Raw genomic sequence first — 23,814 nt, forward strand, 5'->3', positions numbered from 1 at the left:
TGACCTGGCCGCTTATCCGCCTCTGATTGAGAAAATTGTCCATCTCCCCACCGAGCCTTGCACTGCCTGTCTCAAGGCAGGGCTGCCCAGCCACACTGCTTTCCAGATCCCTTTTCACACCAACACGAAGGCCCGAATAAGCCTCTGAGGATATTTAAAATAGAGGCTTGGGCCTCTCCGGTGGCACAGTAGTTGAGTGCTGGGTTGCGGGGCTGGCCACGGCCTCTGCAGCGCTGGTTCGTTCCCCGGGCTGCTCCCCAGCTGCCAAAGGAGGGTCCCACATAGCGCACAGATCTCTCCTGCCGCCTGCTGCTCCCCTCAGCAGTGTGGTTTGGTCCTTCTGCCTGCTCTGCTCCCCGCTCTGGCTCTGGTGAATTCTCTCACCCTCCCGCACTTCTGACTGTACCCAGTGCTTGTATAAATAAATAAATAAATCTTTAAAAAAAAAAAGTTAACTTTATAAAAATAAATAAAAATAAATGAATAAATAAAATAGAGGAGACTCCTCACAAAATTCCAAATTACCACCAGTACATTTATTTGAGGGAGAAAGGATCGGATCATATCGGGAACTTTTAAACTGGATAAGTCTAGAGATACTGATCTGCCTATTCTGGGCGTTCACAGCTGTACGTGTAACCGGATCCTGCACATGAGGCGCCACCATGAAACCGATGAGCACTTGATGAGGGGGACACATTCTCAGCAGTCATGTGATATCCCAATCAGAAGAAGGTGCTGCCTTCACATCAGAAAAGTAGTGTTGAGAAAAACGAAGGCAGAACTTAGCAACAGGCTCCTAGCACAAGCCTGGACATGATGGTGGCCTTGTGCAGAGGGTCATGCCCTATGTACAAAGCAGGAGAGCCATGCTCCCAGCTGAGGTGCAGGATGAGAGCCGGGACGGACTCTTAAGATGGGAGTGGGGGTGGGATCTGACCCAAGAGTCTTTTCATATCCAACCTGGGCTTTCCCAGACCATTCTCTGGCACCCTGCGCAAGGCAGACTAGGCAGACGTGGGAAGGAGGATTCTGCCCCAATTCCTCAGCCCCACCCCACCGTCTCAGATCTAACAGGTGACCCGATCCACTGGGCACAGTCCCATCCCCACTCGACCCCCGCATCTGGACAAACACATGGCAAGTATGGAAACTGAAGCCCACTGGGCTGGAGCACAGCTAGATGTTGCTGGGTTGGAGTCGTCTTGCAGGTGCCCCAGGATGATCAGGCCTCACCCACAGTGGCCGGGCTGAGACGGCATGTTTTTTTTAGATGGTTCAGGTTACTCCAGGGCAAAGCGTGATCCTGATGACACCCGGCGGAAAAGCAGGCTGGAGCCACGGAAGAGCTGGCCCTGAATCGGAAGCAACAGCTGGGTCAGTGAAAGAGGAGGCCAGGTTCTTGTCTGCCCAGAAGGCCAGCCTTAGGCAAGGAAGGGTCTAGGAGCTCAGAGGCCCCAGGGCTGCAGGGGGTTCTAGGCTGGCATTCTTACAGGACCAGGTCAGTACCTGCCCAGGGCTTGAAGTCCAAGGGAGTGACCCACTTCATGCCACAGAGTCTACTGGTGACAGGATGAAGCCCCCCCAAGAAGAGACTCATCACCCTTCTGGCTTTAGATGCCAAGTGGTCTGAGACTCCTTCAACACCCACAGGCTGTGATACACAGAGAACGGCCCGGAGTCACTGGGAAGAACCTTGTCAGTTTCTGGCCTCCCTTCTTCCCTCTCATTGTCCTCTTCTCAGCCCGGAGGCCAGCCACTGCCCTATTTCACCGGCAAACCAAGGTCTGGAAAAAGCAAGGATCCGCCCTGGGCCAGACACATGGTTCCCTGACATGTGGGTCCAAGAGCTCCAGCCAGTAGAAGGGTGTTTTGGCACAGAACCCTCGACTGGCATCAGAGAGGCCCAACTCTACCCTCAGGCCTTTATGGGCACCTGGGGCAGAAGGGGGTCTCAGCCTGCAATACTGATCTGAGGCCTTGTGTTTTCAGCTCATGTTACTCAAGGGATAAAGTGTTCTTGAGCCAGAACATCCTCATATTTGTCCTAGGGGACTTTAACATTCCAAGAAGAAAGATGTCTGAGGTGGAATTTTTAAGTAAATCCAGATTTCACTAGCTCAAATCATTTCTACAATAAAGTAAAATTTGGAGACCTAGAGTCTCCATTTTCTTTTCTTTATCCTCCCTACTCACATTAGATTCCATGACAGAGCCTTATCTTTCCATGCAATGGTGACTCCACAAAACCATCCCATCCGATCAATGTGACAAAGACAAAACCTCCTCCCTGAAGAGCATGCTTACCTGCACACTCAGGTACTTCCAGCAGTGGATCCAAGATTTGAACACTGGGGAGTAAGGAGGAAGCCCAGCCTGCAGCCTGCCCAGGAAGGGAGAGCATATTAGACTCAGATCAGTGGGGGATGGGTAACCAAGGGGAAGGATTCCTTCAGAAGGAATGGCTTGGGGCTACCAACACCCACATCTTGAACCACATATACATCCCAGATGAAACCGGGATGCCTGGTGGGCCAAGCCTACACACAGACTGGGGAGGATAAGACAGAGTACTAGATGGGCTCAACTGCTCCCCCCCATGACCCTTGGCAGGGTACCAGGAGGTGTACACCTACCCACAGTTGTTCACAGCCATGAGATCACCGACCAGCAGGAAGGGGTAGGTCAGCATGCTCACTGCAATCTGAAACCCAAGGAGACCTTGTGTCAGGGATTCCATGCACAATGAGCCATCCCCCCGCCTGGGCTCAGGGAGCAGGACAAATAGCATCAACACCCCATAACAAGGTCTGCCTCCAGCCACCACCAGATTGGGCCTCTTAAGCCCCACCAGGCCCATGGATAGTAAGGGGCTCAACTTACCCCCATCACAAATTTGGTGTAGCTCCGGATGGCCAGGGCCTGGCTAAACTGGAGACAGAAAGGAAGACAGAAAGGTTTGGCACACGTACTGCAGGACGAAGACTTCAGAATCAGAAGCCTTTGTCCTGTGCTTCCTGGCCTGCACCCCCTTTTCCTCACCCTTTACATTCACTCTAGTTTAGCCCCTCACACCACTGTACACACTGCCTTCCCGGCCTCTGGGGCCTGATAGTGGGAGTCAAGAAAAAATCTGAAAGGCAGAAATGGTATAAACCAGACTGAGGGATGGTGGGAAATGACCCAGCTGGGGATGGCAGGAAGATAAGGAGGGCTGTTAAGTGGGGTCACTGGCCGCAGGGACTGCGTACCCCACTGGGCTGTAAGCTTCAAGGGCCTGCCCTATGTCTGCCTGGCTCTATGTCCAAGGTTTGGGCCACAGTCAGCACTAAGTGCTCACTGAATGAAAAGACAGACACCTACCTGAATGACCAAGAGTCTTGTCCTGAGGCAAAAGGCAAGGGGAAACCTAGCCTTCTGCCACCCCTACCTCACCAAGCTCTCAGCCCCTTCAGGCCCCAACTCCTGAATTCTTCTTTGCCCAGGAACCAGCCCCCAACTAGCAAGGGTGACCACCTGTCCTCAGCTTTCCATGGCATGGCTATCCTACCAGATGGAGCCTCTGGAACCCCAGGTGGAGGTTTTCTCAGACCCCTGCCTAAGTGGCAGCCTCAGCCTAACCTTCAAGTCACACCCAGAAAAGTACTTGAGAAATACTATCAGTGAAGGCTGCCTGCTGCTGGGGCAACCAGCAGCCCCCTGGTCAAACACCTGCTCACCTAGACTGGAAGAAACCATTGAGCTGTGGGACACCCCTACCCAGCCTTGCTGTGTATGTGATGGCTGTAGTGCACCCTCCGAGGCTGAGAGAGGCAGAGCCACAGGCAGGCACTACTGTAACTGCAACTGGGAACTGGTCTCTGCAAATCCACTTGGATCTGTGTATACTGAAGAGTTTCTAAGACTCACCTCCCCAAGTCAAATGGCTACACAGCCTCCCAGGGAGCAGAGGCCCTCATCTGGGGCAGAACACCCCTGCCACACAGACATGCCCCACCCCCACAGTCAGCCACCCCCCAGAGTCACCAGACACAGACACATGTAGACTAGGACATGCCCCCCAACCCCCAACAAGGTGATGCTGGCAGCCAGGTCCCCAGCCCCTCACCTATCCTCTTGGAATGGACAGTTACCACTGTTAGAACGTCAGGTTAGGACACCCCAGCCCATCACTGTTCCCCAACTTTTATTTTGGTTCAGGAAGAACCAAGTGAACCCATTAGGTTCCCAGATATCTTTCTTTAACAAGCACCTTTTAGAAGAAACAAGACTTTTCCATACCTGAGAGGCCTATATATACCAACTGTGTAAGCCACAGTTAGCAAAACTGTGGAGGTGTCGCAATGGAGCACTTCCTGGCAGATATGACAAAAGCGCCAGGTAAGGAACCAGCCTCAGGCCGGCACAGGAAAAGACTTAGTCCCAGCCATGTTGCTCCCCAGTAGAATAACTCCAGAGAGCCCCCCCAATCTCTGAGGCTCAATTTCTCTGTCAAGTGGGACATTATACCTGCACTGCTCCCTTCTTGACTGGGGTACCATCTGGATCCAATATCAATGTTCACCAAAGTTTTGAAGTAAAAAGCATTAGCAAAAAGTGAAAGGGTTATTAATAGCTGGTCTATGCCCAGCTAATAGGGAGACTTCAGAATCTCTAATTGGGCCACTGCCTCAACCAGCCTTGGATAAGTTTTAAACCTAAAGCTGCCCATGGGGAGCATTCCAGTCTGGAATCTTCATCTCTTGAGGCCACCCTTCTGAAGGCAAAGCTGACCCAGGGTCAACCAGAGCCTCCTCTTCTCTGACCACTCCTCAGAGACCCTCTAAAACCCTCAGGACCTGACACTTAGAATCCCAAAGTCCTCGAGTCTGCCCCAGCCCTGGGCATCAGCAGTACATGGAAAGATGGACAAGTCCTTGTTCCAACCAACCTGGGAACCTGGATTCTGGTCGTTCCCCAGCCCCCCTGGGGTGTCACTCACGCTGTCATCCACCAGGTAGGCATTGATGAAGTGGGCCAGCAGGTTACAGCCCCACAAGAAAACCACATCTCCCAGGAGGTGAGGGATTAAGCCGCTAAAAAAACAAGGCGAGCAAAGATGAGCAGGGGAGGCAGGGGATCATTTCCTGGGGTTCCACACCCAGGAAGCAAGCAGGGATGTTCCAAGCTCAAAACGTCAGCATATCTGGAGGCACTACCATAAGAGGAAGGCAGCAGGGAACACGCCGGCCAGCAAGCTATGGACACTGCGTGGGCCGTGCTGCTTTTTCCACAGGGGCATCATATGCCACATCTCACACTGCAGAATGAGTTTATGATCTCACAAGTGATTTTCAAACCAAGAAGCCAGGTATCAAGATGTGAATGTTGCTACATATGAGATTTTCAAATGCTGATTACTATATGTGGGTCCTTTTCTCCTGATCTCTCTAACATTCACAAAATACTTTGCTCAGTGAAAAATGTCTTTGCTCTATTCACTCCGGGAATGTTCCCATGATGACATTCCATGCAAACTTCTGCAAGGAGGGCTGACTTTTAAAGTGTTGGCCTTTGGGATCAACAGCCCTACACACTGATAGGGAAGGTTCTCGAAGACAGTGCTGAGACCAAAAGCCAGATGGAGATGAGTGAGTGTTTATTTGCCTGTCTGGATACAGAGTAACTTGGGAGAAGTTGGCTATGTCTTGAGAGGGGAAGCAGAATTATGATTTTTGAATTTAAAAAAATATTGCAAAACATTTCATATGTTCAAAAGAAGACATGAAGCACGTCCGTGTTATAAGGGATGTTAGCAGAACCAACTTCCATGAACGCAAAAGTCCATCCTGTTGCCTCCATCTGTGCTCACTGACTTTTCACACCCCTCCTGCCTTGGTGCTTCCTGCATCTCCTAACGAGCACGTACACTGCCTGTTCCAAAAATGCACCAAGAAAAAAAAGAACCTACTGGGCAAGCAGCTGCTGTGCGGGAATCCTATGCACACACAGCACAGAACCAGACAGTGAGTGTGAAAATGCCAGGGATGGTGATGTGTAGAGTTTTAAGACTTGATATACCAGTCACATGGGCAAATATTTACTCATATGTATTTGTGGAAGCGTGTATATACCTATGCATACAGACACACATATATGTATGTGCATGTGTATGGCATATAAATCACGATTTGTCAATCTTGGCACTATTGACATTTAGGAGCTAATAATTCCTGTCATGAATTATCCCCGATCGCTATTCATTAGATGCCAGTTGTGACAACCAAAAGATGTCCCCAGACATTGCCAATGTTCCCGGGGGGCAAAACTACCTCCTGGTGAGAACCAAATATATACACGCGAACACATATGCCTAAATGTAGTTGTTGCTTGGTTAAATGAAGGATTATAAGTAAGAATACCTGGATGACTATAAAACCACAATGTGAGTTCATACTGAACCCCTGTCTGCTGGTATAGCATTCGCATAATGTCATTGCTTAGATCGTAAAAAGTCAAAACAAACAACACATTTGTCAAGCCCAGTTTCTGGGTACCATCTGAGGTTTCTTTTGCTGGACAGGTTTTTCTGCTAGGAGTTTTCTTTAGTGGTGCAATGAGGTGGATGTGAGACATCAAGGAGAGCAGAGACTGTGTCCTGCCTGACAGTTTCTTTGCAGAAACACAGGCCGGGAGTGCCAGTTTTCTGACTCAAGAGGAGTCAGCAATATGAATTGTTGTGTGAAATATCCTAAATGTTAAATGTGAAGAACTGATTTGTCAGAAATGCCATGTCAAACAGAATCTATCAGCTGGAGTCAGCCTGTGAATTCAGTGCTCAACGCTCAGTGCAAATCAGACTCAGCCATTTTCAATAGTGAAAGCAAGGGTAGTGGAGCACCTTGGCTCATGAAGACCTGCCCCACACCCACCCCCAGTCCTAGAGCAGATAGACAGAGACTTGCAGGGGAGGGTGGGCCGGCATTCAGTCCATCTACCCAGCGTGCTGGAAAAGCAGTACCATTTCTGTGAGCCGTGATCTGCAAAGAGCCGGGTGGCTTTGATCCAGAGGATGGGCAGCTCGCACATGCTACACAGCTGAGGGGCTGCTACTCAGGCTGGGCCGAGCCCTGCGGTTAGTAGGCCAGCAGCTGCGGCCTGAGAGGTGGAGAATGCACCTGTTAGTAGAGTTATGCCCAGCGGCCAGGGGTGGGGTATATAAACTCACGTACACAAAAAATCCCAGCAGCCCTTCTTCTTTGAATATCTTCCCGATGGAGCTCAGCACGCCACTGTGAAGAAGGCAAGGTAGGACAAGAGGTCACCTTCAAGAAGTCCACCCCCTGGTAAGGCGTAGAGCCTGCCACCTCTGCCTAGAGCTTTCCAGTTCTGGCCGGGATGGAGAAGTCACTTTCTGTTGCCAGGCAGATCCCAAATGGAGAAGATTAGAAAGCTCCTCCTGTTTGTGGGTAAGGGGGTGTTCACCCAGTTTATGGAGATGGGGAAACCCAAACCCTCCCGGGGGTAGAAGCCACCACTGTCATTTTCTGTGGCATCTGGAATGGAGGAATGAAGCTTTTGGAGCCTGGATATGGCAGGGGTGACAGGCCCTTCTCCTGCCTGGTCCAAGGGTTTATCTCTGGCCCAACAACCCCTTGGCAGAGAAACCTTCATGTCCCACTGAGTGAGAGCAGGAAGGGTGGTGAATGACCTCCCCGAGGGCAGAGAGGGACTCTGCAGCAGGCAGCCTGGAATTAGACCACCCAGGAGCAGCCCGTGATCAGGCATCTGGCTGTTGTCCTCAGCAGGAAGCATGAGGCCACCACAGCTTATTCAAGACCAGAGGACAGGCTGTGGAGTCTTAGGTGTGATGTGCAGAGAAGGCTTAAAAGCAACCTGTAGAGCTGTGGTGAGCACTGCCAGAGGCCTATCCTGTAAGGAGGCCCTGCAAAGCCTGGCTGGCAGGGGCAGCTTAGGAGATGAGAGTGGGAGCCCAAACCCTGGCTCGTACTGGTCCTGTGGCGCCCCAGCCCTGCCAGCCCCATACCCTAATCAGCACAGCCTCATTCCCAGAGGTTCTGAGCCAGATTGCCCCCAATTGGTTCTACTTAGCAACCTCACATTTCAGTCTGGGGAACGGGCTGATTTCCCACTAGTGAACCATGGGCACTGAGCTTCCTGGGGCAGTGGCCATGTAGGAAAGAAGAAAACTGTACCCGGGAAACAAGAATATTGGAGAGGATGGGTAACAGAGGAATGTTGTCCTGCCACCGGCCTCCAGGACCCAACTCCTGTCCTGTACTGGCCCTCTGGTGAGGGAGGGCATGAATGTGTCAACCCCTTTCATAGTCCCCTGCTCAGGGCTGGCATAGCAGCTGCTGGGGAGTACTTGGTAACAACTGAAAGTCCCAAGCCCATGGAGTAGACAGTCTCTTAGCAGAAGATGAAACAAGCTAAAGCTGGAGAAACTGTTAGTTTGTAACCTAGGGGGTCCAGGACAGGACACCTCGCTCAGTCCTAAACAGGAGAATCACCCATGAGACCTAAATTCCTAATCCAAGCAGACTCTCACCCCACTCACCCCTCTGCAGGACACCTGGGCTCACCAGGGCAGCTCTGGAGAAGAGAAAACTCCCTTGGACACAGACTAGGGAAGCCACTACCACATTCCGCTGAAGTGAGCTCATTAGAACTAAGGCAGATAAGGGACAATGACTGACCCCAGCACGGTCTGTCCTGACAGACAGAGCATGGTGACAGGCCCACTCCTGCCAGTCCAGAGAAGAACTACCCACCTGTACTTGGCCTCCCGTCCCACAAACTGGACCATGCAGCGCATTGAGATGACTGAGGAAAAAGAAAACACACATAGGTGACATGTGGGGCCAAGTCTATGATACCCCAGCCAGGGGGTGTCCCATGCAGAAGAGGGGAGAGAGACCCTGGGGTTCCCTGTCACAACCCATGACCATGGCCTCCCATTTTTTTTTTTGTCTGGGAAAAACTCCAGCTCCCTCTGGACAGGACTCCTATCCAACCTCTCCAGTAGGGTTCCAAAGGAATATCCCCACCCCATTACCACTTCTCAGTAAGTCCACCACTGCCCATCTGCAGTCCACGAGGGGTCACCCCATGGCTGAGATGCACTCTCCAGTGGGCGCTCACCATGCAGGGGGTGGGCCAGCATGCGGGACACGCACTGCATCATCATCTCGTAGGAGGTCTGGAAGAGAGCAGAGGAAGGGGACTCTGTCTGGCCCGTCCCTGGAGCTGGCACTTATGGGGAGCTACGATCTCTTGTGGGGTTAAAACCAGGGTCCCAGAGCCCCCACTTGGGGTCAATCTATGTAGAATGGCCCACTCGTAACCTCTCCCATCCTCATTCCCTCCACCTGGGCCGCTGCCGGGTCCCTCCAGGTCAGGCCCCACGGCAGCTGAAAGGTTTTTCAGGATTGCCTCCTCTACCCATGCTTCCATGTACCCCCATCATGCCCACACAAGGACCCAATTCAGGGACTCTGCAATAACCCGCCCAGCTCAGGGTGAGGCATAATCAGCTACCCTCTGAGGGCCTCTCCCCCTCCACTTCCAGACACCCACCTCCTTCACCACTTTCTTCAGAGAAGTCTTCATATCATCCTTGTTGGAAACCTGCTCAATCTCATCCGGAGGGAAAACCTGAGGAACAAAGACAAAACCAGGTACAGCGATGTCTCCTCAATGGAACTCTAAAGGGACAGAGGTGGCAGGAATGGGCCCCTACAAATTTATCTGCAGTGTGCATTAGCCAGACCAGCTTCAGGCAACCCCCAGGGCTGGGGCAGGGGAGAAGAGCCTTAACAGGGTCACAGCTGTGGGAAAGTGGGACTGTGGGGCAAGCACCCACCCAAGCAAGGGATCTCAGGATGAGACCATTGAGATTTGGAGGCTGGCTATGGCGCTGGGGTGGAGAGACCCTGCCAGTCTGGAATGGAGAGATGGGACGAACCACAGAAGGGCTCCTGGGGGTGACAGGGAGGTCTGGGAACCCGAGCTCTTCACTTCAGGCTCACCTTCTTCATGCTGCCCCGGGTCACAGTGGAGAGGGCGTTGGACATGAGTCGGGGGCTCAGGCCTCGGAAGAGCCCTATCTTCCCATCCACTTGCACGATGTACTTGGCTATGAGAAAGCAGAGGTGGCAGCATGACGCGGGGTCTAGATGCACCCACTCCTGGGTCACCCAGGCCAGACACAGCCTGTCCCTCAGAACACACCGACTTCAGTTACGGAAGGGAACACCCACCCAGGACCCCAGGCCAAAGGCCTTCTCCTAACAGTTTTTAGAAAACACCTTCACAACAGTTTTTTGACCAGCAATTTTAGACATTTCTTATTTCAGCTTTGAAAACTACCTGGCAATTCAGCAACTTAAGTGCTGCAACAAAGAAAGCAATTCTGTGGCTTATGGAAAACATTTCTGGGGAGAGAGGGGGCAAAAAACAACAGGACAAAAGCATCCACGGGCAATGAAGTTTGCGATGTTAAGGGGGAAAAAGGAAAGGGAACCCTAGAAGGCTGCAGCATCCCCTGGGCAGGCCAAACATGAGGCAGTCTCCACCCTGTTTCTGTGTAGCACCCATGACACCCTAGCACCTAGTAGCCTTTATTTATCATGGGGGGGAGGGGTGGGAAGCAGGGCGGGGTATGTGAGTAAAGAAGGAAGGGACTAAAACAGAAGCACCAAAAAACTAGCCTGTAGGATACACCTAAGCAGCCAGGAGCGCGACGCCCTGCCTGTGTGAGTCAGTGCTTTTCCAGTACGGTTCCTAAAAGGATACTGTTCTTTACATTCCGCTGTTTTATTTACTGTCAGTTTTTTTATCCATGTTTGAGAAGGCCATGTGTTTTTATAAACCTGCATACCTGGAAGCTAGCAGAATGTTCTCTGAATGTGCTCCCCCTTTCAGACCCACAGAGCGTGCTCTCTAGTGTTGCACAGTGGCAGCAATGAGCAAACATGCCTTTCTCTCCTCTGCAACATGTCTGCCAGCCAGCACTTCCATGTCACGGCCAGCATGGGCTCTTACGGACCTGGGGGCACCTGTTACCTGCACATCTGGCTTCCTGAGGTGGGTGGGGCTGCAAAGAGAGCAGTAGGAGGGGAGAGGGTGCCATTGACCTGGCTAGGGGCCCTGCTTCAGTGTGAGCAAGCAGAAGGACGGTTGGGGGAGGGGAGCTGAAGTCAGCAGAAGAGAGAGCCCGTCTGGATAAAGCCTGAGTGATCTGGGGTGAGACATTTTACCTGATATGCCCATCAGTAAAAAGGAGTAAGGACCCCTATTCCTCCCCATCTCAGAGAATCATGAACGAGTGAGAGCCAAGGAAGGTAAACAAAGGCTCTGTGAGCCACAGTGCCCCATGGCTGCCCAGGGGCTCCGTCACTCCATGGTATCCCTGCCATCCCTGGAAAACTCTCCAGGAAGTTCTTTCCATTACACCAAAGAATGTACAACAGCTGCGGCACTTTCTGCCCTGACATGGGAGTAGCAGATGCCGTCCAGACGGTATCTAGAGAGCCAGAGAGCTGAGCCTCCTCTACTAGGGAGCAGGTATCGAGTCTGGAAATGCCCACCAGGAATCTGGACTGAAACATTTATATAAGGGGTGGGGGGAAGCCCTGATCACTGCAAGAAGTGGTAAGAAAAGGGTCAAGACCCCTCCTTAGGTGCTTTCAGGAATGACTGTGTGAGGTGACACAGTCCCTGACCCTGAGTCCCTGAGATGGCTGCAGCATTGGTAGCCTATTTGGAGAAACCACGGAGGAGCAAGCAGCTGCCCCCCAGGCTACCCACAAATCTAGTGTTAACTTTGCCCACTGACCTCACTGCACAAGTGCCAAATTCTGTGATTTCCCCCTTCCCTACACTGACAATTTTTAAGTGAAAACAAATATGAACACACCTCCCTGCTAAACAGTTCTGCCTGGCCCTGGACTGTACTCCATAACGACAGGCTGGGGAAACTTAGAGAGAAACAGGACAGCAGATTCTGTCCACAGTGTGTGAAATGAAAAACAGGTGAGGAAAAGCAGCAAGTTATTCAGCAGAAAGATTTTCAGAGAACACTCTGGACTCACTAGAGAGGTAAGAAAGCAGAGGTGGAGGAGTGTAAGGGAGGAGCCTGGCTGTGAACATGGAGAGCAGGCCACGAATAAAGAAGGTCCCATCACCGTGCTGGGTGAGGGTGGGGACTGCGCGAGGGGCAGAGGTACGGATCTGAAAAGGTCAGGGTCAGCTGTCACCTGGGGGCCGGGGGCCAGCAGTTGAGACAGCAAGGTGGCCTCACTGGCATCAGGCAAGCTTCACTGTGGTGGAGAGACCTCCCGGGAGACACAGAGAGGGGTGCAAGGGGCTTGCATGAAGGGCCCAGGCTCCAAGAAGTGACACTACTACACAATCTGTTGGGAGCGACTATGTGATTAGGCATCTGAGGCTGGAGCAGCTGGTCTGGGAAGATCAGAGATGAAGCCGCCACTCACCACACCCTGTTCCATACCCAGTGTGCCAGAGTGTGTAGGCACCACCTGGAAAAGAAGCCAGGAGGGCCCGACAGGCCACCTGCTAGAGTAGCAGGAAAGCCAAAAAGTGGGTAATAGGGCCAGACTGCTTAGATGGCAAAAGGAAAACCACCCCGCCTTGCTTCCAGGTGCAACCCGGGCAGCAGGGATGACAATAACCAAGGTCCTAGGCTGGCCTCCCTCTCAGGTACCTGGTTTGGTCCGTCCTGCTGCCTGGGTACTGCAGCTAGCAGTTGCGGGCAGAGAAACTGGGCCATGGCTTATTCACCTGCTCTGACTCCACACCCTGCCTCCCCCAGCCACACTCTTCAACCCCTTCATCTAAGCCAGCTCCGACTGACTGGGTGCCACGCTGCCCGGTGTGTTTCCCAGAGCCGGTTCGACCTGCTGCCCATTTGATACTACTTTGCCGCCAGTGTGGGCTTTCCTGCCTGGGAAGCACACTCACCGTAGGTGAAGAAGCTCGGCAGATACAGGACCTTCCTCCCCAGCACATTGGTCCCAATGGTGGGGGGCATCGGCTCATGACCCACCTTCAGAATCAACAAATACAAAAGGAAGGTCAGATTCTACTGCACTGAGTCTCATCTTCCCAGGCCTCTACCTCTTCTCCCACAATTCTAATGCTGGCTTTGGTCAAAACATCTCAGAAATGTCACTGGTGTTTTTAACCACCAGTCTTGTGAAATCTCCCATCGAACGTCAGTGTCTGGTCCCAGATACCACCCCTACGACAGTCCCCCAATATTCTTACCTCATCCCCAGCCCTCCGCATTCTTATCTTCAAATTCCAGGTGTTTCCAGGACAGAACTCCCCATTTTTATGTACTTCACATCCCACTCTCATCTCAGAATAAATCTCATTTAATTCTTCCAGGTTAAAAATTTCAATCCAGTCTCAATCCCCAATATGGTAACACCAAAACATTCACACCCAAATCTCAGACCCAAACCTCAGACCACTCAGCTCCAAGTAACCCCTTCCACAGTTCATCCCACATTCAAGTGCCCTCTTCGTAGGCACCAACAAATCTGGCACTCTCACTCTCAGGCGGGGGATACTGCTATCCCAAATGCCCGTTGTTCCTCAAACATCCCCTCAAATGTGTTGTAATATCAATCACCCTACACTCCTGAGGGAGAATAAGCCCCTCCTTTCTGAGGGCTATCATAAATCTTGCTGTAAGCTGCTGGGTATAATTATGGTATTTGTTAAACTTGTAGGTGTGTGAAGGACTAAGCCACTATACCCACTGTGAGGAGGTGGGGTCTCTCCTGAGGGCTGACGCCAACTGTTTTGCTAGCAATCACCAGGCAGGAGGCAAGGTGTCCAGGAGTGTGAGCAGGGAGGTGGGGAGGGAGAAGGCCCGCCCCTTCCTTGGCAGAGGGCCAGGCAGCAGCCCTCTCCCTCAAAGTCACGCCATGGACCACAGCACAGACTTCTTGGCTGTGGAAGCAGGAAGAAAAGGCAGAGTTGGAAAGCTCTGCCTTATAACCTAGACTGGGTATGCTTCTAACATTTCCTGTCCTAATTTCTTTTATCCTTTGCTTGAATCCTTTTCTTTTATCCATTGGTTTTATATTTAAAAGTTCAGGTTCCTCCCTTATAAACGTGATTCTGAGCTACAAGACAGATTATTGATTGTAAATAAAGCCCCCTCCAGGATGGAGCACATTTTTAAAAAAATTCTAACCAAGGGGAGTTAGAGGAAAACAATGGGCCAGCTGACCCAAGCAGTTAAGACTTCCCTTTCTAGACCTTTCCCCTTCTGGGTTAGAAGCTCAAAGGTTTTGAGTTACATTTTGTTTTGATTTTGTTCTCATACAGTTGGTATTTCCAGTACATTCTCAACTCCAAGTCTGAGATGCTCTTTTTGCTGTCTTTTTTTTTTTTAAACATTTTAAAAGGACAGGTTTATTACGAAAAGGAGAAGGAAAAAAGATACACCTGCATAGTCATTAGTAGGCAGACAGCTGCTGCTACTGCTTTGCAAAAGGAAAAGATTTATGAAAAGAAATGCCTGCATGGTCACAGGCAGGCAGGAGAGTGGCTCTTCTTGCTGACTTGCCTGGTTTGGTGACAAATTTGGAAGTCCCATCTACTTCAATTTCACCCTCAATTCTGTCATGTCCGTATAACTCCTATCTCTGTAGCTCCCAAATCTGTTGAGTCTATTTTCTTAACTTCCACTGGGGTTCACAATAGGCACACTGACTGTACCTCATCCCTCTCTTCCTGACCCTCAAGTTTTCATTATTTGTGTCATATCCAAATTCATCCCCCAATCTGTCAACCCAATTCTAAAGATAAAGCTGCAGCTCTTTATTAGATAATAATTATTATTAGATAATGGCAGAGCTAGTACATCACCTTCAAAACTTCAACTCCTGAAACATAACCCCCATGAGCCCAGCTCTGAGTCACTGCATTATTACCCACTTAATCTAGACAACTGCCAAATCTGGCACTCCAATCTTGCCACACAACCCCTCCCAGATCCCTGGGATCTGCTTTGCATGCAAATATTACCCTGAGTCCCATTATGATCTTACCCTAATACAGGTTACATGTATATACACAGCATCAACTAGGTTCAGATAAGAGAGGCTGCCTACTACCCCACCATGTTCACCCATGCTTACCTACCCACCATTCAGGTCCTCACCCATGAGCCTCCCTCATCCCCAACTCTCTCTCATGCCCAATTCCCTTTCCAAATCACTGATTTCAATTTTCTTCTCAAACTCATAAATCAAATCTATCATGATTGAAATAATGAAGCCACTTTCCCCTTACTTCACATGGAGCCCCCATTCCTTGTTCTCCAACATCCTCCACTACAGAGACCTTCCTAATTGCCACTACTCTGAAGTCCCAGCCTTCACCCAATCTCACTCCATCGCTGAAAATCTCAGCTCCCAGTATGCTTACTCCTCATCTCAGGTCCTACCAGTTCCAAAGCCCGATTTATCTCCCAAGCCTGTAATCTCTATTGTTATAAATACAATTCTAGTCCTACAAGTAAAGCCACTTCCAAATCAAAACCAAATGCCACTCTTGACTTCCTCCCTTAGCCATTTTCAAATCTCAGTCACAACTTGTTCTATCTAGTCAGGCATCCTGATGATGTCCCTGACTGAATTTTCTCATTCTCTGTCATATTCCTGATCAGACCCCAGAATCTACTGGCCTCATTTCTCAGATCCCAGATTTCAGTTACTCCCAGTCTCAAGTTACTCCCAGTCTCAAGTTCCTCTCATGCCAACTTTATGTGGCATTAAGCCAGTAAATCGGACACAGCTCCAGCTCAACTCATAACAAGTGTTAAATCTCTGTTGTGTCTCCATCTCGACTTTTACCCTCTATTCCCCTCTCTTCTTAACTGGAAAATTCTAGGCTGAATTTTCAGAAGTCAGACCAGGCCTGAACCATCCTCATCTAAACTGTGCCCATCTCAATCACGCCCACCTAATTCGGCTACTCCTTCAGCCCCGCCCCCTTCCAGCTCAATCTCTCCCTCTCCCGAGCAGCCTACCAAATATGTCAAATGCCCCGGCATTCCTCGATTCCACAGACATCCCTGCCGCGGTCTAGGTTTGTACCTATCTTGCCACTTGAGATCCCAAATGCCTCTTCTGCCTGCTTCCAACGTTCAGCATTCCCATAGCCCTTTCAGCCCAACAGCCCCATACGCTAACTGCGATTACCATACCCCCCAGACCCCAACCCCCGTTTTCTCCTGCAAATGCGTCATCCCTTTCCCCCCTAAAAGCCTCCTCGCTCCCTTCTCCACACCAATCTCCACCACTCCCCTTCCCCCACTGCGTCGCCCTATCCTCCTCCCCCCAAACGCGTCACCCCGTCCCCTCCTCCCACCAAACATGTCGCCATCAAATCTAGACCCCCCTCTCCATTAAACCGAAAACTCTCTCTTGCCATAATCCTTTGCTTTCGGCCTCTCCCCACAAATTCCATCACCATTAGATGCGCTGCCGCCATCCCCTCCCTCCCGGTGGGTTGATGCCCTTTCTTCTCGCCTAAATTTTTGGCCCTGGCCCCAGTCCTTTGTCTCACCCCGCCCCACCCCCACCCCCCTGGCGCTTTAAATCCACCTCTATCGAATGCAGAGCCCGTACTCCTCTCTACCCCAGATGTCTGCTCCTGGCCTTCCAAATACCTTGCCTAGGCCCCAATCCTCCTCCCCAGCTATTCGCCGAAACTTCTCGCCCCTCCCCCCGCTCTGTTGCTGCTCCCCTCACCCCAGCATACCGCCCCTTCCCCTATTCCAACGCAATCGCTTCCATTCCTTCATCCTCCAAACCCATCGCTCCACCCCATCGGCCCTCGCCTGCACCCCCCAAATCCCTGTTCCTTCCATCCTCTTCCAATTCGGTCGCTCCGACTCCTCCGCCCCCTCCGAACCCCTAAACCCGTGCCACCTGCATCCCCAGGCTCCTTGCGCTTCCCTCCTCTCCCGTCCCCTTGGCCCACGAGACCCGTCGTCCCGCCCCCATCCCCGAGGCCGCGGCCACCGACCCCTGCACTCTCCACTCCCCGCCCCCATCCTCCTCCAGATCTCGGCCTGTCACCTTCACATCAGCCCCCACCTCCTTGCGGCGACCTTGGATCCCCACCTGGATGAGCAGCTTCACGTAGAGCAGCGGGTGGCTGAGAGCGGTCACGCCCGCGCCCAGCGCCACGAAGAGGGCCTCGGTGGTCGGGGCGTTGTCCCCGGAGCCCAGGCCCCCCGGCGCGCCGTCCATCCTGCGGGCTGAGGGCTGCGCTGCAGGCCGGGGTGGCGCGGGTGCGCGCGGTGCGCGGGCGGCGGGTCGCGAGCCCGGGCCTCCACTCCCGCCGCCGCTCCGCCGCGAGCTCCCGCTCCAGCTCCAGCTCCCGCCATCCCCGCGGCACCGCCGCGAGCCCAGGGCGCCACTTCCGGGTCCAGAGCCCCCATGGCGGCGGGCGGCGAGGTCACTCCCCGTCACGTGACGGGAGCTCGCCCCGCCCCGCGCCGTCAGGAGGCGGGGCCCGGCCGCTCCGCTCGCGTCCACAGGGGCGCCGGCCCTGGGCGCGGCCGGAGGTGCCTGCGGCCCCGGGACTCCGTGGGGTCGGTGGTCGCGAAGGCCCGGGGTCGGGGCCTCTGGGGATGTGGAGGCTGACGCAGGCCGGGGCGCTTCCCCAGGGACCCCAAAGAGCGGGGGGCGGGGCTCGGCGGCTGCTGAAGCCTGACGCCCCCGGGACGGTCTGAGGCCCGTCCGAGCCCCCTCCCCGGCTTCGGGAGTTTTCTCCGCAGTTCTGCGCCCACCCCTTTGCAGCCGCGACCACGGTTAACACAGCCTGCGAGCCCTCATGCTGCAGGCCTGGCCCCTCCTCGGTCTCCCGTCTCACAGTCTTAGCCCTTTGCCTTCCCACCAAGCCCAATCCTGTTGCCCCTGGAGGATTGGGGGTCACCCTCCCCTACAGCCTGAACCTTGGTAAACCTCCCTTAGAGTCCTTGGTCAGAAAATATATTTTGCCCTAAAGTATTTGAGAATCTTCTTCAACTAGATTGTGAGGGTTTTAATCAGTCATTGGATGTGAGCACACGCAGGCACCGTGCTAAGCTCCGATAATTTTTTAATAAAAATAAATAGTAACTGGCCTTTCAATCACACTATGTGCCAGACACTTTTTAAAAGTGCTTTGCGCATGCTAACTCGTGTATAATCCGCACAACAAGCCGGCAGGGAAGTATTTATTACCTGTGCTTTTTTTCACACGTGCCCATCTCTTGCAACAACGCCGGGAAACTGCCTAGCTAGTGGTGGAGGTGCTCAATATAAGTTACTGTTTAAATGCAGAGGAATTGAGTGTCCTAGAGTCTGAAAGGATGCAATGGGGGATCCAGTCTCCAACTCTCTGCCCCTATATCGTCTCTCAGTATCTGCAGGGGCTTGGTTCCAAGATCCCCACGGATACTAAAAATCTGCAGATGCTCAAGTCCCTTATATAAAATGGCATCGCATTTGCACATAACCTACACCCATCCTCTGTACAACATCTCTAGATTACTTATAATACTTAATACAGTGTAAATGCTCTGTAAATAGTTCCTACTCTGTATTGCGAGGGAATGACATTTAAAACTGTGCACATGTTTGTGTCAGTACAAACACAATTAGGCCTTACTCTTTGTTGTCTTCATCTGTAGTTGGTTGAATCCCCCCACGTGGAACCACGGATACCTGACACTACTTATCTACATCCCCTGTTCATTGTGAGAAAGTTCTGTAGAACAGCCTTCTATACAGCAAGTTGTATAGAACAGCCCGACTCCCTTCCTGCCTAGGCACCTAAAAATCCACCTCCCTCCTTGCCACTCCTGCCAAGGAATACTTTCTATGCTTCACATATTCAAATCTGGCCAGCCTTCCTCTTGCCCCCTGTTGGCCTCCCTAACCTAGGTCTGTTCAGATTTGAATCACTGCAAAGCCACCCAGCCCTTTCAAATCACCTGGTTTCTCCTTCAAACGCAACTTTCATCAAACCTACATACACGCCCAGGGAACTCTTTAAATAAATTCCTTCTACTTGCTTTAAATAATTTGCTTCTGATTTAGTTTTTTCAATAGTAACCTTAAAGTCGAGTCCATCCACAGCCTGATTGAACTTAAGAGCGCCATGCTACCTCTCCACCCAGAAGTCAGGTTATCAGTTTGGGGGGTATGGGAGGTATTGAGGGAGTGTGGAGATTAGTTAATCTCACCTTCCTACTGAAACTTTCTCACAGAAACCTTCTCTGGGCTTATTCTGAACTTGACTTGCTTTGCCTTACACTGTTATCTAGGTTTTTGGTTGTGTCTGGTCCATTCAGACTGCATTTGCATGTAAGGCATCTAGCTACACTATATTGTCTTGCATTATTTTGTATCTTCCACAGCACCAAATATGAAGATATATAGTAAATGTTCAGTAAATTGTTTTTAAGTGATTGAACAGTTTCCCTAAGCAAAGAAATTTGAGTAAAAATAGGTGAGTTAAAGCAGTTAGACCCCTAGGGGACCAAGCAGTAGTAAAACTGCATTATAGCTATATTCCACAAGCCAGAGTTCACAGGCATACCAAAAAGAAAGAAAAAAATCTTAACCATAAAATAATTATAACCACTTAAAAACACATTCCACCATTAATGTGATTTTGCAAATAAAAGGATCAAAATTCAGACGATCTTGATGTAATAGAGCAATCTGAAAAAAAATTAAGGGCAAAAATGGTTTTCAAATGAAGGGCAAAGTAGAGAAGAGAAAGTTCTAGAAAAAGAAACAGGACATTGATTAAAAGAATAGATATATTCCTCTAGAAATGAAAAGTACAGTCACTGAAATGATTGAATCAAAGAAAATCTTTCTCAGCATTCATTGTACTGAGCAACTTGGTCATGTGTATGCACTGAGAACTCCTGAGCACTTGGCTCTGGGCTGGATTGGTGCTTCTTTTTGGTCCTGTTTCCTGCCTCCACCATGGCTACATGCTTTCTTTCTCTTTTTTTTTTTTCTTTTTAAAGATTTATTTATTTATGCATGTAAGAGCTGGGGTACAGGCCAGAGGTGCGGGGGATGAGAGGATTCAGAAACAGAGTGGGGAGCAGAACAGGCAGATTGACTGAAATACACTGCTGAGGGGAGCAGCGGGCGAGTCAGGAGACGTCTGCTGCACCATGTGGGTAGCTCCCTGGCCGGGGATCAAACTCGTGCTGCAGTGGCTGTGGATAGCTTCATAGGTTGTGTCTTAATCCCTTGAGCCACCAGGGAGGCCTGGCTGCGTGTTTTCTTGCCAGTCTTTGGTAAAGTGTGCGTTCCTTGAGACTAGGGACTGTCTTATTCATGGCTGACATAATGCCTGGCACATGGGAGGGACCAACTAAATACTTATTATAAAACAAATGAATAAGCAAAAATACTTTTAACAATTGCACCATTATTTATAGTAGCACCACTTACAGAATGAAAACTATAGGAAGACACTTTCCCAGGTTAGGATGGAACAAACTACAACAAATGAGTCAGAAATTAGACTTTTATTGACCTTGAGAATTGCCAAATAGCTAGACCACCAGTCCCTGGAGTTCTGTGGCTAACTAATGCTACAATAAAAGAAAATACAAAGTAGTAAGTACACACCATTGCAACTAAGTTAACATCACACTGGGGAGGGGAGGGAGGACTTGAGTTTCAAGATCAGCATGAGATTTTGACCTCATGCCCAGCGAAAGCAGGGCACAACAGGTATGGGGAGAATTTCCACCACCCTCACCCCAGTAAAGAATATGGGTGGGCTTATCTGGATGTAGGAATAGGGGTGTGGAGAACTGCCCTGCCTTCTGTCCTGGAACCCTGGGATCCCATATTACAACAGTTACCCCAACCAGAGGTCAAGCTACAAAAGGAGCCAACGTTAAGCCCTGGCATCAATACCATTACTCTCACTTCTACCCTCTCCCCAAACACATAGGGTTCTATTGAGCAGTAATAAGTGCTAAATTTAGCCAGCTTTTCCACTTTCCAGGATGCCTCTGCTCAGTGAAGTGAGGAGTACCTGCATAGGTGCCCAGCTCCCATCAGGCATTATTACGCTTCTGTGCAAATATTAACTCCATTAATACAATGTAATGTTGGGACTATGATGTTTACCCTTGTGCCACAGGTGAGGAAACAGAGACCCAGAGAAGTTAAATAACTTGTTGAGGGTCACACAGCTAGTTAAAAGGCAGGCCAGGATTCAGATTCAGATCTGCCTGAGTCTGACACCCCATATTTTTAATTTATTTATTCATGGTGGGGTTTTTTTAGTTTCTTTTTTTTTTAATTTTTTTTAAAGGATAGCACTTATTTATTTATTTATTTATTTATTTATTTGTGGGATCTCGCCCGTGGCCAAGGATTGAACTGGTGCTGCAGAGGCTGTGGGCAGCCTCACAACCAAGCGCTCAACCACCGCACCCCAGGGGAGGCCCTCTTTTTTTTTTATTTATGCATACAAGAGATGGGGTACAGGTCAGAGGTGTGGGGGGTGAGAGGATTCACCAGAGACAGAGTGGGGAATGGAACAGACAGACTGACTGAAATACACTGCTGAGGGGAGCAGCGGGTAAGTCAGGAGAGGTCTGCTGCGCCATGTGGGTAGCTCCCTGGCAGGGGATCAACCTTGTGCTGCAGAGGCTGCGGATAACTTCATAGTTTATGTCTTAACCCCTTGCGCCACCAGGGAGGCCCCCGCCTTTTTAAATGGAGGTCAAAGACAGAAATTGGACATGTGCCCAGAGTGATGCCCTTCTGTGAATGCTGCTGGGCAGGGCCATCGCACCAAGAGTACTGTTGGTACTGAGACCTTCTGGATACAAAATCTGTGAAGAGAGTGAGGTTTCAGCAGAGGTGACACACACCCTAGCAGGCCCCACCTACTGCTAACACCCACTGTAGACACCACTCACATGTCAGCTAGAGGAGCAGCCAGTGCCAGTCCCACCTCAGTCTTCCTTGCCCATTTCTTTTTAAAATAAAAAAAAAATATTGATTTAATTATTTATGCATGTAAGAGCTGGGGTACAGGCCAGAGGTGCGGGGGATGAGAGGATTCAGAGATAGAGTGGGGAACAGAACAGCAGACTGACTGAAACACACTGCTGAGGGGAGCAGCTGGTGAGACAGGAGAGGTCTGCTGTGCCATGTGGCTAGCTCCCTGACTAGGGATCGAACTCGTGCTACAGAAGCTGTGGATAGCTTCATAGTGCTGGGACTTAATGCCTTGCGCCACCAGGGAGGCCCCTTACCCATTTCTTTATGTGCTGACAGTCCCTCCTTAAAGGGTCATGACTGTTCCCTCTGTGTGTGTGTGTGTGTGTGTGTGTGTGTGACAGAGAGAGAGAGAGAGAGAGAGAGAGAGAGAGAAAGGGGGGGAGAGAGAGAGAGAGAGAGAGAGGCCTGGGTGGGCTGAAGAATATTCATGCTCACCCACAATTCCCTCTCTCTCCAGTTGGAGGAATCAGACTTAGCATCCTGGGCTCCCCATGCTTGGTCTGAGTGCTCAGAAGGAATTGGGACATTCAGGGACACCACAGCCTGGCCAAGGCATTCCCTGTTTTCCAATCCTGGCTAAAGTTAGAATCACTGTTGGGATTTAAAACCCAATCCTGGGCCTCCCCGGTGGCGCAGTGGTTGAGCGCTGGGTTGCGAAGCTGCCCGCAGCCTCTGCAGTGCCGGTTCGATCCCCGGCTGCTCCCCGGCCACCGGAGGAGGGTCCCACATGGTGCGCAGACCTCTCCTGCCGCCCGCTGCTCCCCTCAGCAGTGTACTTCCATCCTTCTGTCTGCTCTGCTCCCTGCTCTGGCTCTGGTGAATTCTCTCACCCTCCCGCACTTCTGACTGTACCCAGTGCTTGTATAAATAAATAAATCTTTAAAAAAAAAAAAAAAACAAAAAAAACCCAATCCTGACCCACATGGTTGACTAAGAATCTCTGCAGATGGAGTCTGGAATTTAAAATGTTTCAGAAGAGCTCTACAGATGATGATTCCAGGTGCATCCTTTCTCTTTTTTGTTTTGTTTGGTTTTCTTTCTTTCTTTCTTTTTTTTTTTTAGAAAGGTGCTATTTAAGGTGCTTTTTCCTTGGACTAAGAGGAAAAGTCATATGTAGCATTTCAGTTTAAGTTCTTTTCCCTCCCCAAAAGTTGTAATTCTGCTTCCTACCTCTAGTAAAGAGGCCGGGCAGTGAGTGAGGTACAGTTCACTGGACCCCACCACTGCTGGGACCAGGTTGAAGCTGCATCTTATCCAGGAAACTTGGGCTGAGTTCCAGAGACCAGATGAACTTTGGCTTGTAGTGGGAACTCTGGAGCTTCTGCCCTGTGTAGCTCAGGAGGGACAGAAAGTAAAATGCAACCTTGATTTTTTTCAGCCAATGTTTATTGAACAGATATTATGTGCCTAGGACTAATGTAGGTGCTGAGAATATGGCAGTAAGTAAAATAGACAAAAGTGCTTGCCTTCATGAAACTGATATTCTAGTGGGGGAGACAGATGATAAATAAAATAAAGAAATAAGCACAGCTTTTCCTCAACTTACAATGGGTTTATATCCCAAACTTAGGATCCTAATTTGAAAATATCATAAGATGAAAATGCATTTAATACACCTAACTTCCCTTAAACATACTGAGAACACTTTAGCTTATAGCTGGGCAAAGTCATGCAACACAGAGCCTATTCTATAATACAGTGTTGACTACCTCATGTAATTTAC

At 50.5% G+C, this 23,814-nt stretch overlaps 1 protein-coding gene across 1 annotated transcript; it reads right to left on the bottom strand.

The window, feature by feature from the left end:
• Positions 1 to 514: 514 nt before the first annotated feature.
• Positions 515 to 17,491, bottom strand: MTCH1 (mitochondrial carrier 1). The gene is given in 13 exon segments (XM_037519617.1): positions 515 to 1,355; positions 2,308 to 2,383; positions 2,637 to 2,704; positions 2,884 to 2,931; positions 4,931 to 5,075; positions 7,212 to 7,271; positions 8,775 to 8,826; positions 9,145 to 9,202; positions 9,580 to 9,657; positions 10,032 to 10,138; positions 12,985 to 13,069; positions 17,172 to 17,329; positions 17,332 to 17,491. Coding segments are annotated over 13 exon segments (1,167 nt in total). The 3' UTR covers positions 515 to 1,283.
• Positions 17,492 to 23,814: the final 6,323 nt, after the last annotated feature.

This window comes from Talpa occidentalis, unplaced genomic scaffold (assembly GCF_014898055.3).
Source record: "Talpa occidentalis isolate TD23 unplaced genomic scaffold, MPIMG_talOcc4v2.1 talOcc4.2, whole genome shotgun sequence".
Classification (NCBI taxonomy): domain Eukaryota; kingdom Metazoa; phylum Chordata; class Mammalia; order Eulipotyphla; family Talpidae; genus Talpa; species Talpa occidentalis.